The sequence below is a fragment of the Melanostigma gelatinosum genome (assembly GCF_949748355.1).
Source record: "Melanostigma gelatinosum genome assembly, chromosome: 14".
Taxonomy (NCBI): Eukaryota; Metazoa; Chordata; class Actinopteri; order Perciformes; family Zoarcidae; genus Melanostigma; species Melanostigma gelatinosum.
The window spans coordinates 17,595,091-17,609,262 of NC_136647.1; the positions used below are offsets into that span (position 1 = coordinate 17,595,091).

At 41.0% G+C, this 14,172-nt stretch overlaps 2 protein-coding genes across 2 annotated transcripts; one reads left to right on the forward strand and one right to left on the reverse strand.

Moving 5' to 3' along the window:
* Positions 1–143: 143 nt before the first annotated feature.
* Positions 144–2,918, reverse strand: znhit3 (zinc finger, HIT-type containing 3). The gene is made up of 5 exons (XM_079282950.1): positions 2,777–2,918; positions 2,020–2,051; positions 1,828–1,893; positions 693–752; positions 144–551 (listed from the first exon to the last, which is right to left on the reverse strand). The coding sequence occupies exons 1-5, from the start codon at positions 2,842–2,844 to the stop codon at positions 349–351; spliced, it is 429 nt and encodes a 142-aa protein (XP_079139076.1). The 5' UTR covers positions 2,845–2,918; the 3' UTR covers positions 144–348.
* Positions 2,919–5,542: 2,624 nt separating this feature from the next.
* On the forward strand, positions 5,543–10,577 carry vkorc1l1 (vitamin K epoxide reductase complex, subunit 1-like 1). The gene is made up of 3 exons (XM_079282794.1): positions 5,543–5,748; positions 8,372–8,481; positions 9,737–10,577. Exons 1-3 carry the CDS (start codon positions 5,558–5,560, stop codon positions 9,961–9,963), a joined length of 528 nt encoding a protein of 175 aa, XP_079138920.1. The 5' UTR covers positions 5,543–5,557; the 3' UTR covers positions 9,964–10,577.
* Positions 10,578–14,172: the final 3,595 nt, after the last annotated feature.

Genomic DNA, 14,172 nt, shown 5'->3' on the forward strand with positions numbered 1-14,172 from the left:
AAATATGTTTATTTAAATGAATGTTTCCTTGAAATAAATGTTAATAAAAATGTAATATATATTTTCCTTTCACCTTAAACTTTGTTTACATGTGATCAGCTGTTCCACAAGTGACTTGTCATCACAGCCCTGTAAAGCCTTTAGTGTTGACTCAGGTAGTGATATTGTTTATTTTTAAAGCATTTATTTGAACACTATATACATGCATACTGTAGCATGACAAGGCACAGGACAGGAGGATGTATCAACACAAATTACAGGAACTAAACTTCATGCTAATAATTCAGAGACTTTATAAAAAAATATAATCACAAGTGATCCGATAGACAAACTAATGCCGGCACAATTTTACAAAACACCAGCCCCATTGGATGTTGATGATTTGGCTTCATTTTCGACAATTTTCAAACACCGATCTGAAAATTCAACAAACAGAGGCTCCTGCATGGCGGCCTTCATAGCGGCGTCTTTGCTGTCTGCACAGTCAATGGAGCGCAGCAAGTGTCTCAGATGGGGATTGCAAAGGAGATCTCGTAGCTCTTTTGACTGACCTGAAGAGAAATACCAAAACATGAATTACCCACATCTAATATTTTTGAAAACTTAATTTGTGGTTATTAGTGAACACAAGAGGATGTGTGATGCTGCTGCCAATTGTGTTAAACAGACGACGGGTACTGTTGGATTATTACCCAACAGCTTGAGCCTCTGCAGAGGTGCTTTGTCAACGACGTCCTCAACAGTCCACGTCTCTGCAAAGACGGGAAGGCAAAAAGGGCTCATCACTCACGGCAAACGGTTCGACTGTAGGATTTCGATCACTTAATCTCACAGCCATCTTTGTTGTGCCTTAAACTAATAAAGGGACTATTAACACATTTTGGGCGATTCAGCCAAAACGTTCTGTCCCAATAAAGGTCACTGTAGATGACTATCGGCAATTTTCCTTTAGTCACCGAGAGGCTAAGTAGAGGAGATTTAAACTTGCGGACGTGCTGGCTGTAATGTAAATGACTTCCGGAATCCAGCGGATGAGTTTCGAGTGTTTATTTGTGGGAAACAAATAAACATTGATTCTAGATGGCATACAATCATAACTCGATAATTTGTCAATATTAATGTGAATAACGTGTAAAAATAGCGTGAAATAGCGGTCAACAAAAAATAAGGCTCCCTCTCTCACCCCCTCTCCTTCCAATCCTTTCCCTAGTCTGATTCTGACAGCTGATAAACCCACATTGTGGCTATTCCCAGCACCATGTGACTCAATCACCAGAAGTGCACCGGACGTGACAAAAAAGGGCATACAAAACAACACAGGCCACACCTGGCTCCTACAGTCACTATACATCCCAATATAGTATGTTTTCTGGTAATTCAATAAATAGCCGATATGAAATGACCACACAGTAAAGCCTAATTGTGTATACTCTTGTGTGTATTAAATACTTGACGAATGAAAAGTACTGACTATAATACAATAGATTAATATAATAACTTAAGTGCAAAATTAACATAACAGTTTAAAGTGCATTTATAGAGAAAAAATTAATACATATTTCCAGCTGACTGTTTACATGCATGCACACTAATATAGAGTACGGTAATCAGATTAAGACAATAGTTTGATTACATGGGGGTATGTGTTACTGTGTGCTTGTTAATGATGATCATGATGATACCTCCATATGATTTCATCACAATATGAGTCCATGATTTTGTGCAAGTTGCCCAGTCCAACCTGTTATAATCCATTTGTTTTGTGTTGTTGCTGGCTGGTAAGGTCACACTATACAAAGAAATGGGATCAGTGAAATAACTCCATACCAGTGTTGAAAGAATCCGTAGCGTCGGGATCAATAGGTGCAGGCTGCTCAACAGGTAAGCAAGTGTCTGTGGACAAACAAAGAATTTCAATGGTGGATGATGAGCAGAGCAATATGTCCTCCGAGTACGATCGCGGCTTGTCTAAACAGCACAAAACTACATCACTAAAATACTGAGATCAAGCCCATTTACCTTTATGCCTCTTATAACAGCCAAGTGAACAACTGAAAGAGAGAAAGAAAAACAGTAGTAATTGAAAACAGAAATGTATCTAACAGATCCTTATAATGACTCTATAACAATAATACTGAATCAATGTAATACAGTGACATCAGTACATACAGTGTACATATACTGTATGTTAACGAGTTACAATGTGATCATTGTAAATAGGGGACAACATATATTACCAACAAAGTATGTGTTTACTAACTTAAACTCAGAATGAATAATGAGCGAATGGATCAATTGATTTATCGATCAAAACAATTCGTGGTATCGTTCGTTCAACAGCGGGAATAATGGCCTGTGACGTCAAAACGCATATCGTTTTGAGCTACGTAGGCTGCCGTCCGAATTGTTTTTCACGTGTCATTACAGAGGCATGGTCTGGAAATAAGCGCATATTTTTTTTCTGGATTCTTAATTTTTCCCATGTTTTAAAGCGACATGTGTCGTGCATGATTATCAACGTACGTTAAGTTACTGCGCTAGGACGTTAACTGAATCGCGATTTACGTTAGCTTTAACGTTAGCTCATGGTAGATACTGCTATTTGTATATGTTTTAGACTCTTACGTTAGGTCCAACAAACATACTGTTGTGCCAGGAGAACAGACAATATATTGGCTACTGTATTCTCCAATCTCAAATAACTTTTTTACTTTAGCCAAACAACTCTGTCGCTAATTGAAGGCTAGCTTACAGAAAGTTATTTAAAGTTACTTACTATCTTATTTTGCAGGCTGGACATTTGTATTTTGGTGTATGTTCGCTGCAAACACTGCATATCTGCATCCTGGCGAGTAGAAGAAATAAGTGACTAACAAATTAGTTATTATGCTAGCACGGCACCTCCTCATGCGTGTGTGAAACCCCGGAAATGAATGATACGTTTCCGGTTTGAAAGTCCTTCCTTTCAAAATAAAAGTATTTGACCTAACCCACGGTTAATTTTAGTAGTCAAGCACAAGCTAAACCCAAACGCTGATGCATTGGCGAACCTCTGGTTCAGCTGACGAACACCATTTCGCTTTCTTTCATCATTTATTTAGGTACATTTTCAATGACTGCAGTGTATTTTCCACAATCCGCAACTGCATATATTTTGAATTCCCAGTCCTCATCATCCAGTGAAATAAAACATTAATTTAGGAGCCTTGTTGGGTAGGGCGAGGTTGGTCTGCAGTCAGTTTCCACAATTAAGTCAAGTGACCAAAAAGGACCATACAATTCGAAATGCACAAACAAATCTCTTTCGTGGCTATGGGCCCTTGACCTTGGTGTCTGGATGTGCATGACACTCCTCTGGGATACAAAAAAGTAAATAGAGCAGGCCCTCATTCCCCCTGAGAAAACACTGGACACAGGTGAGGGAGACATTTATCGACAAATGTGAGTGACAGAGGAATAAATTCTGCTTTTAGAGAAACTAAAAACACAAAAGAGTAACAGCATCCTTACTAAACCAGCTTTATTAAAAACATGTTTTATATTCTTATTCCCTTATGAGCAATATGAATACAAAAATCCAAGCTGGAAGAGTTAACATCAGTTTTTATTGAATCAAAATATGGTATAATATATTGTGCTCCCACATAAATTACATCTACCTCTATATATTTATCAGTCCACACCACTGACCTATATAGCTCAACACAAACTATGCTTGCACAGCTTTAACTTGAGTAGCAGGTCTTGCTACAGAGAATGGTATGGAGAGCCGTCCCGTGAATGATTACTGGGTATGTCCCCGGTGTCACAACGCTCCATTCACTGGGTCAGGGAAGGCAGGGAACCTCGGCCATAGTCAACATCAGAAATTCAATTTCGTATCCAGATCTGTGGGGAGATAAGAATTAAATGGTGATCATAAATGATATCCTGCAACCATTTTCATTATCTATTCAACTGCAGATTGTTTCCCTAATTAATAATTTGGTCTAAAATGTCAGAAAAGACCATATTTCCATAAAAAAACATGTTTAAATATTCAGTTATTTTTTAAGACAAAGTGTTGTAAATTACCAAATTGATCGCAGCTTATTTTGTTTACTATGCTGTTATGTTGAAAACTAATCGCAACGAATCCTAGTGCTGTAAACGGAGCATGTTAGATTTCATTATGATACAAACAGAATAGGGGACTAAAACATTCAAACATGTAAATGCTTGATCCATTGTATATGGCTCTAGTCTTCCTATGAGAGTGACCTATTGAGTGGAACAAAGCAAACTTCACTTTTGACTGACTATGAAAGCAGGCGTTGTTCAACTGACATTTATCGGATTAATTTGCTCGCTGCCCTCGTATGCAGGATGTCTTTAGTTGTGTAAATATACAAGTACATATCCAAGGTTGTTTTTTTCTATCACAAAGGCCGATTGTCTAGTAAATAATAGACAAATATTTCAACAAATAAAAAAACATAACTTTCAGACATTATTACCTCCAAACACCGAAAGCCATCAAGACACGATTTTGGTTCTCCTGCGTTTTATTTCGCTGTTGTGGAATTTTTCTGCTATCTTCCTCTCGTGCCCAACGGGGGAATGGCGGTTTGTGTTCAGCTCGATTTCTCGCTTGGATCTCCCTTTTCCGCAAGCATGGCACGAGTATTCAAGCAGATTATAATAATCATATTGATCGTAATACGTTTCTTCGAAAGAAACGAATCTTTCCATGTCTGTCGCCATTATGGAGACGGGTTGCAGCGGCTTTGTACCAGACGAGTCGCTGAGCGTGTAAACAGATGAGGTCACTCTTTGTTTATATACATGTAGTCACGTGATCCCGGCTGTGCCACTTTTTGACTTATGGAAATATGGACGGTATGCTTTCATACATATTTCCTGCTGGTTATTTGGAAACATAGATGTTTGTGTTGTTTGTTCTACATTTATTTTTTTACTTTTATTTCAGCGTGGTTGTCTTTATTTACCATGTTGGATTGAAACTTTGTTTTTGTGTTTTTAGTATAGTTGTTCTGCTTCGTATTTTAAACACACGCGTGTTATTTGCACGTATGGCAAACTAAACATTCATATCGAATCCATGTTGCGAATCAAAATAGCTGTAATAACAATGTGGCAAACGCGTAGGGAAGTAGCTTTAGGGTAATGTGTTTGTGATATGGGAATAAATAAATATACAAGGAAGTTATAGTCATAAATTACACTACACATAGAGTGGTTATTCTCTATGGTATGATGTATTTAAGTTAATGCACACACCATGCTGAACACATTCCACTCAACTGTTACTCTTATATGAGAAAATAATTAATACTGTGCATTGTTAGAAACCTATGCATGAACTAATTTGCACGCATATTAGATGATCGAAATGTGTCCGCATAGATAGAAAGTCGGGTTTATGTATGTTTTTGTTCCTCCGCGCAGCGGCCCGCCCCTCACGGTGTGGCACGTCCTGACGCTTTTCCACGTCGCAGTCCTGTCTCAGGCGAACTCGCTGCGTATGTATGCGTGTCTCCAGCTAGGCCAGAGAGTGATGGCGGCGCCCGTCCTGAGAGTGTCCACCCCTCGGTGGGAAAGGATAGCTAGGCTACTCGTTTGCCTGTTGGGCATCCTGTTGTCTCTATATGCCTTTCACGTCGAGAGGGAAAAGGCTCGGGATCCGAGTTTTAAGGCCATGTGCGACGTCAGCAGCTCCATCAGCTGTTCGAAAGTGTTCAGCTCAAGGTAATTTGAATTCAGCAAAGAGCGCTCAATGAAGCCGCTATTGTGCCAACCTGGGAAGGGCTGCGCGGTTCAAACTGTCAGATGCTCTCAGCTAGCATTCGCCGGCTGCCCGCTAACGCTCAGGCTAACTGAGGACTGTAACTGCCGGCGTGCCGCGAGCCGGCTGTTAGCTAAATAACCCGAATGGAACAAGTTAACTTTTAGCTTCTCATTTAGTAAAGCACATCATTAGCCATCTAGCTCGATGAAGCTAACTTTGCTAGCCGTTAGCAAACGCAACCCATTTGATAACGTTCTACGTTACTTATCCAGTAACAGCTAACAGTTAGCTGTCAACAGGGAGCCGTCAGCATTGCTGTTCATTCAATCAATCAGTCGATAAGTTGCTGATGGGCTAGCTAAAGCTAAGCGGTCGTATAGGATGCTCTGTGTTTATGAAAGGGTAACACATCTGTAACACAAACTTTAGCGCAAAAGTTAGCGATAGCGCGTTCACACAAACGTTGTTGTTGCATGTGTGTCTTTGCTGGACGAGTCCATTCATTCCGCGGACCAAACTAGCATTGTTTGTGATTAGCTGGCTTAATTTGGACAATTCGGGTATAACTTTTTAACCTTGTAGCTAGCGCTCCCGTTAGCTGCCACACTGCTGTCATTAGCTGCCATGCTAACGTCAGTCAGTCCAGGGGGTTCTAACGTTACACCTCGGCAGAGGGACAGTGCACCGAATCGCCGCAGAGGTCAGAGGAAGGGATTGTAACAACGTTGGCTACCTTAGAGTGTCAGTGCTGCTGACCGTCACACCGTGACATCACATAGCTACATTGTGAGAGACACACAGATAAACGCGCTGCTAGAGTTTTACGTCAGCTAACTTCGTCAGACTTATGTCTCAGTTGGTTTACTCACAAAGACTTGAGTTTGCAAGCAATCGATGGTTAAACTCCCCCTTTACACTCTTATTAAGATGACGGTTCTATGAAACACATTCTGTTAAATTGTCATACTAGCTTGACTGGGCACCAATGAATGACTTAAGTGAACCCCACCTAGTTAATCCTATTGAAGGACACTCTTTGCAGGCCTCGTGAACAAATGCTCATAGCATGGCTGGAATGTAACCTGTAGGACCTGTAAGATGAGTGAACCAAGTCCCAGTCTGAGTATCAGAGACAGTCTCGCCTTCATCAACTCACATAAACTGTGAACCATCAGTTCTTCTGACTGAATGTGTTCACAAATAATGAAGTGATGAAGAATCGTAGTCTAAACAAGCAGAACCGTCTCATCTCTACTGCCATCAAGGTCTATGAAGTGAATACCCTGTGTTTGTGTGACACAGGTTATTGTGCTGTATTTGTTATGTCGTGTTATTGTGTATGGTAAATTAAATGAGATTGATGAACATATTTCACACGAAAAGATGCATGCTATAAAAAAAGAGATTTTAAAATGGTGAAATTCTTGCACAGAGACTTTAAAACTTGCACTATCCTCAACTTTTTAATAGCATTCTTTCAAAGTATTTTAAAGCTCGGTGTGTAGAAGTCGACTACGGCCCACCCTGGTTCTTTGGGCATGTGTTTGTGCTGAATGAGAATATTTGAAATGGGGTGTGAGTTATTTAACCAGCCTCTTATCCCCATGCTCCTGCTGTATAGCCTCAGATGAGACATGAAAAAACACAAGAATATTCATACTGAATTAATTCTGACGTTCACCGAAACATGATACATTAAAGAATAACTGGTATATGAATGAGTGATATACCTATACGTAAAAGAGATGAGTGTATATTCTATGCTGGAGCTTACTGATTGATTAATATGTACCCAAGTAAGCAGGGTCACTACTTTGCACATGTACGAGTTGTTATATTATGCAATAACTTAACTTAGCTTAACACTCTCAAAATGTTTGTAGCACTACAGAGCAGAAAAACAGTTTCAGACTGTGTGAAAAAGTAAAATATGTTTACTGAACATGTTGAGTAAGTTGAACATTCCTGTTGAGTGAAACTCGTACTGCTTTAAATAGCCTGAGCATAATGACTGCACTGCTATCTTATCTCTTGTTGTGCTGGATGTTGTTGTTTTCATGGAAATAAATCCATCAGTACATAAAAATAACGACGGCACAAAAGCTTTCATTTTACTACGGCACAAACGGGAACGAGAGCTAACGTGTTGCACAGGTGTAAAGTTAGTATTGCCAGCGTCTTGACAGTTCTGATAAGAGTTCTTAGAATCGGACAAACTTAGTGATTGTTGCCTTTTTAAGAGCTCTCCTCTGTTAAATGCACTAAAAAAATGAGTCGGACAACACCAGCCATGATGGTGGTAGTCGTGTCGATATGCATTGTGCTAAAGAAACCTTTTAGCTTTGCAGCATTTGTTTTCTCCTAAAAAAAGTCCAGATAGGTTTAGTCAATTCATTGATTAGTTGATCAACAGAAAATGAATTGTCCGCTATCGTTTTGGACTGTTAGTCGGAGAAAATTACTTTTTTCTTTTTGTTTGACTCATTTGGTTTTGATAGACTTCAGCTGTTTAGTTTGTCACATTCTGTACTCCTGAAGTAAAGTTGTAACTGCCTCCTTTGCCGATGTCTTGGTGCGGTGCAGGTGGGGTCGAGGATTTGGACTCCTGGGCTCAATTTTTGGAAATGACAGCGCACTGAACCAACCCAACAGTGTCTACGGGATCGCCTTTTATGCCTCTCAGCTCCTACTAGGTAAGATGCCACTTCATACGAATCTCCCGAGCCATTCGTAACGAGCGCTGACTCAACACTTTGCCTTCCTCTGTCATTGCTGTATTTGCCAAAATTGCCTCACATGACACTGACTTCATATTTAGTGGCCAATGTGTAAATATAATAATCTAGTTACAGGCGGCTCATATTTGTTGACGCTCACCTGATCTTCAGTCAATATTTTCCGTTTGTTTGGACTTCATTCTAATTCATTGCTACAGACAGCGGCCTCATTCTTATGTGTTTATCCCAGTGTAATTTGGCACTAAATATCTTTCCTCGTGTGTGACTTGTTTTAACTCGGTCATGCTGGTTTGCCCGCCGAGTGGCCTGTAGGCTTGCCGGGCCACCTGGTGCTGGCACGGAACAAGAGGTCCTTTTAGCCACAGCAGTTAGCACTCATTTGACTGACACAATAGCAGCCCAGTTAAGCCAAACCGCCACAGCGGGTCAAGATTTCCATATTAAAGGCGATACCACTGCGTCTCAGAAGTTTCATTATTCTTACGGCCCTTGGACCGTTCAATATGTGCTAGCAGGGACGACTCAAGAATCTGCATGTTCCAAATGTAACCTCTGGTTATTATTATTATTATTATTGCCAGTGTGCAGCATTTGAATACTGTCAAAAACAGGACAGTACACTCACACGTTGAAGCTAGACACACAACTAATGCCACAGTTGAGCCTTTTCCCATTATGGTCTTTCATTTGGCTAATCAATTGAGAAACTACATATGGATAAACAAACGGAATAACCACCAATGATGTTTGATTTTTCTGTTATTTAATTTACTGGATTATCCAAATACAAAGTACTTCATCACAATCATGCAGAAATTGTATAAGTGATATGTCCATGTTTGAAGCCCCTCCAGCCCTCAGACGTGCAGCGTTACTCTGGCTTTTAGAGCCGTGAGTCATTGCCAGAAACTCATCCGGCTTTAGGTGTGCAACAGCCAAATAGTGACGAACCCTAATGAAATATCAAAAGCGCAAACTTAGAAAGCCTTAGAACTGTGACCGCACCTCATGGGACAACAGAAGAACATGACCAGTGTTTAAGCAGCATGTCGTCACGAAGAGGCTGCTTACAGAAATAGAGAACTGTCTGAGGCTGAAAGCTAAAGAGCAGACTCGTCAGGTTATTTGTGTGTTTAAAGGTTGCCTTTTTATTTTTTTCTTCTCTTCTGCGGTCATTTGCCTAAGCTTTAGTTTGTGTTTCTCGCTGTAGGAATGACTGTGAGTGCAATGGCCGCCCTTATTCTCATGACGACATCCATCTTGTCGGTGGTGGGTTCGCTCTACCTGGGCTACATCCTCTACTTTGTCCTAAAGGACTTCTGCATCATCTGCATCACCACATACGCGCTGAACTTCATTCTCTTTATTCTCAACTACAAGCGACTGGTTTACTTGAACGAGGCCTGGAAGCAGCAGCTCCAGGCCAAGCAGGACTAAGCTGTCGAGGGCCGCAAGAAAAGTGCGACAAACAAACAAACAAAAGAAAAAAAGAAATGTGACCTCTGAACATTTGACTTGCCACCAGGAGACCTTGCTTCCAAACAATGTTTATTCTGCTGTGTGTTTAAAAAGAAAAAAAAACAAAGAAAAGAAGAAGAAAAAGAAGAAGAAATTTTACTTAAATGTTGGGCCGGACATCTCAATGTTGCAAACACGGAAGGAGTTGTAAGTGAAAGATTATTTCTCTTTTCATTTATTTTTCCTTGTTTAACATTGTACTCACTTAAGGAAGGGTGTGTGTGTGTGTGCGCGTGCGTTTGTGTGTGTGTGTTTGTGTGCATGTGTGTGGGTGTGGGGAAACTCATCGACCCGAGCAAGCGGAGGCAGAAGGCCACGATACCGAACGATGGAGGACGGCTCTCTTGTGAACAAAAAGGATCGCAGAACGGAAGAAAACGGGACATTAAGGGGGTTTACTTGAAACGGTTAGAAAAGGTCCGATTGCTGCACAGCGGATCTGCACTAAAAACTCCGAACCGAATAATGTGTCCCAAAATAATAACAAAAACACTCATTAGGTTATCCTACAGTTTGCAGATACGGTTCTAGCATGAGGCGAGGGCAGGGTGGGGGGGGGGACAAAAGGATTAACATTTATACAGAATAGTTTGTTTTCATGTTTACACTTTGTAGTACATTTCTTTTATGAAGAGGACCACTAAAAATCAACACGGGACAATGTGAGAATAATTGTGTGTAGATCAGTCCGACTGTTTGTTTAGCTATTCTGTAAATAGCTGCTGAGCAATATTCCAGGCTAGATTGTGATTTAGTGTTGACACAAACCTTTACGGACAAAAACATGAAGAAAAACAACAACAACAACGCACCAACAGAACAGGAGAGAACATCAGTAAAGTGGGAACCAAAGGGAAAAGCGATAAAGGTCACTCGTCAGGTGGAGGAGTCTGAAGATGTGCTCGGGACGTCCTCTGCCCCCCAAATCCTGGTCAGGCATGCGGTTCAGAGTTGTGTGGATTTCTTTGTTGCAAGTGGTTGTCGTTTCATCTGAAGCCACCGACACAAGTCTTTGAAACAGAACTTTGGGTTCTTCTCACCACGTTTGCATAAAGGCACCCTCACTTTTTTTCTTTCTTCATTCTCTTTTTGGTTATTATGTGAAAAGCATTCCTGACCTCCACACAAGTGGGATCCATAATGAATTATGTGCCTAAAGGAGTGTTAAGGTGAATTACCTTAATTTCTTTTCTTTCTTTTACATTTCGGTTGTGGGTGGGGGGGGGGGGGTAATGTTATGTTGTTCACACCAGGTCTGCTCATTGTTTTCTTGTCACAGGTCCAAGGCTTTATTTTTATGATCACAGTTTTGTAAGTTAAGATACCAGTGAAGTGTTTCTCCCTCCCCAATAGTCTCATGAGGTAGCGACGGCTGCTACACTGTGATTGTCTGCTGAAGTGTAGAGTGGCAGAGGCATCTCCTATCTTACTGTTTCAATGTGTTCATGCTCATCTGGCTTGTGTTCACTGTCCAGCCTGTATACATTTGATGTCAATTGAACGGTGACGGTGATCTTGTCAAGCTGGGTTACGGTTAATTTGCAGGATGTGAACAAAACACGTAATGCTTGACGGGGGTGTTAAGATTCTGTACGACAAAAAAAAGCAGAACGTTAAGCCATATGCAGAGTTTGTGGGATCTTCGGATCCAGTAGGGAAGACATCCGGGTTGCTGGCGGGTTTCTCACATGAACCGCTACAGACACCGAGGCTTTTCATGAAGTGGTTCATCTCTAACATAGCAAGGTTTGTACAGGCCCAGTATGGGGGGGGGGAGAGAGAGAGAGAGAGAGAGCAACCACTGCTGGTAGTGGCGTTGCTAGAAATCCACAGTATTGCCAGTTCAGTCCAGCACTAAGTGACAGAGTCGGACCATCCACTGATTTAAAGCACCCTACCCGTTGGATGCATGGTACACTATCTCCTCGCTTTAAGCATATGTTGGACATCGGACAATCTTACACCCACAGATCCAGAACAGTCGTAGTAATAACTACCAACCTGATTCATCTGTGGTGTTAAACCGGCTTGTTAATAGTTCCCATTACTGCTCGTCTCCGTGCCCCCTGACAGTTTTTTGTGGAGTGAGGGTTGTTGAAGTATTGATGATTGCAACTGCTAGGAAAGTAATCTCAGCGACACGTTTCCTGTGATGACGCGTGAAGTCATCGCTCGTCGATGAAAATGGATATTGAGGAGGTACCACCTCCCAGGATATTATCAAGTGAAATTGGTGTCTGTTCATTCATGTTGTAACCCATTTACTTCTAATCATTTAGAGGCTGTGTTACATTATTGTTGCCCATTTTCCAAAGCACAAGTGTTTTCCTACACACCGGGCAGACAGCGGTTTCGCTGCACTTTAATAAGAGATGCTTCCAGCACTTAATCCTTCACAGTGAAGATCGATATACTGTTCACCATGTCAATGTTTGTCCTTTGGGTCCCAGTATAACTGATTTAATGTGATGCAGTTTGGCATCGAGTCCACACCTCAGTCATCCTCTGATGGATGACCCAACTTAAAGAAATATTCCACCGTTGGCATGCAGTCTAATAACATTTATTCAAAATTGATGCAGCAAAACCAAGAAATATCTTTTATTTATTCCATGCGTTCTTCCTCCTCGTCAAAACCCGGGGCCTACAAAACCCACAATACAACTCGACCACTGGGTTTTGGTATGCTAGTAGTGGCTAACGTAGCAAAACGTATGCAGTAGGACCCTCCAACACCTGTGAACAGACCTCAATGTGTACATTCTGTGGAGTACCCCTTTAAACACATTCCATTCTCTTTGAAAGCGTTTTATTCTCATACCGTACAGAACAGAATGGGAACCAATGGCTGCCTGGAAAGTCATTCAAACAATACTTTGCTTTGGAAAATGGTCGGCAGTTCTGCTACATTGATTACACCATTGGTAGTAAACTGGCCAAAAACATGCACACGCCAACACAGTCCTCCCATAGGATGATTCAAATGTTTGCATCATTTCTCAGCAAGTCATCTTTAAGATCTTCCGTCTACAGTATTGCCGTGTCGGGCTTACATCAGGTTATGTTTCATCTCGAAAAGATCGACAACCGCACTGTTTTGTCTTTTGTCTGTGAACGCCTGTGCACTCGCACGTAAGACAAGTCTCCTATGGATTCACTTGCACAAGTCAAACTGACATAGCGTGCTGGTTTTTGCGGCAGCGGCTATGGGTCCCGTGAGTACCGGCGACCATAGAACTGACAAGTGCACAGGAGGTATCATTACGTTCATGATTCCAGTCATTTGCAAGCCTGTCACACTCGTCGTGTGCAGTTACTGAGGAATTTGGATGTCGAGTCAAAAGTTTGAAATCTTTGGCTGGTAAACACATGTTGTGTGACGATTTAATGTCAAGAAGAAAGGTCAAAACGATCAATATTGCATTCTCAAGAATATTTATTTAGGTCCTGAGGTATAACTGCCATGTTAGTTGCATCACCAATGCCAACAAAAGTGCCTTCTGTTTGATCACCAGGCCTTGAGCCAAAGACGAGCAACAGTAATCGCCTTGTAAAATGAAGAATGGTAACCTTAACGGGCACTGATGCTTGCTTTCCTGAAGATGTAATCTGATAAATTGGTAATTCCCAAAGAGTTGATATCCAGTATCGGTACATTGATCCATTCGGAGATTGCCAGACAAAATGCCCTGTCAAATCAATGGTCATCCCCCTTTTCCCTTCCTGAACGCCTCCTATAATTATCTTTATTTTGTCTAGCTAGGACACATTTGTTAGCTAAGAGTACACTCTGTTTAAACTACATGATTGTAATGTTCTTTTTTTCCATCCCTAATTATACCCTTTATCTGTATAGACTGTTAACATTCTGGGGTTATTTTAGTAAAAAATGAAATAAAAAGTTGAGGGGAGGGGGCTAGGAATCCATGTGTCAGCATAAAATGTTTATTCAATTTCTTTGTGGAGGAAAACTTACTGGGTTTGCTTCTGCATAGCCAAATATGTTTTGAAATGCTGTATTTTCTTACATGGAAAAGTGTTACATGAATGGTAGGAGGGTGCAAAAAATCAAAAAAAATCTGTTCAAATCCATCTTACCTTAAGGGAAAACTGTGGTTGACATGAGAA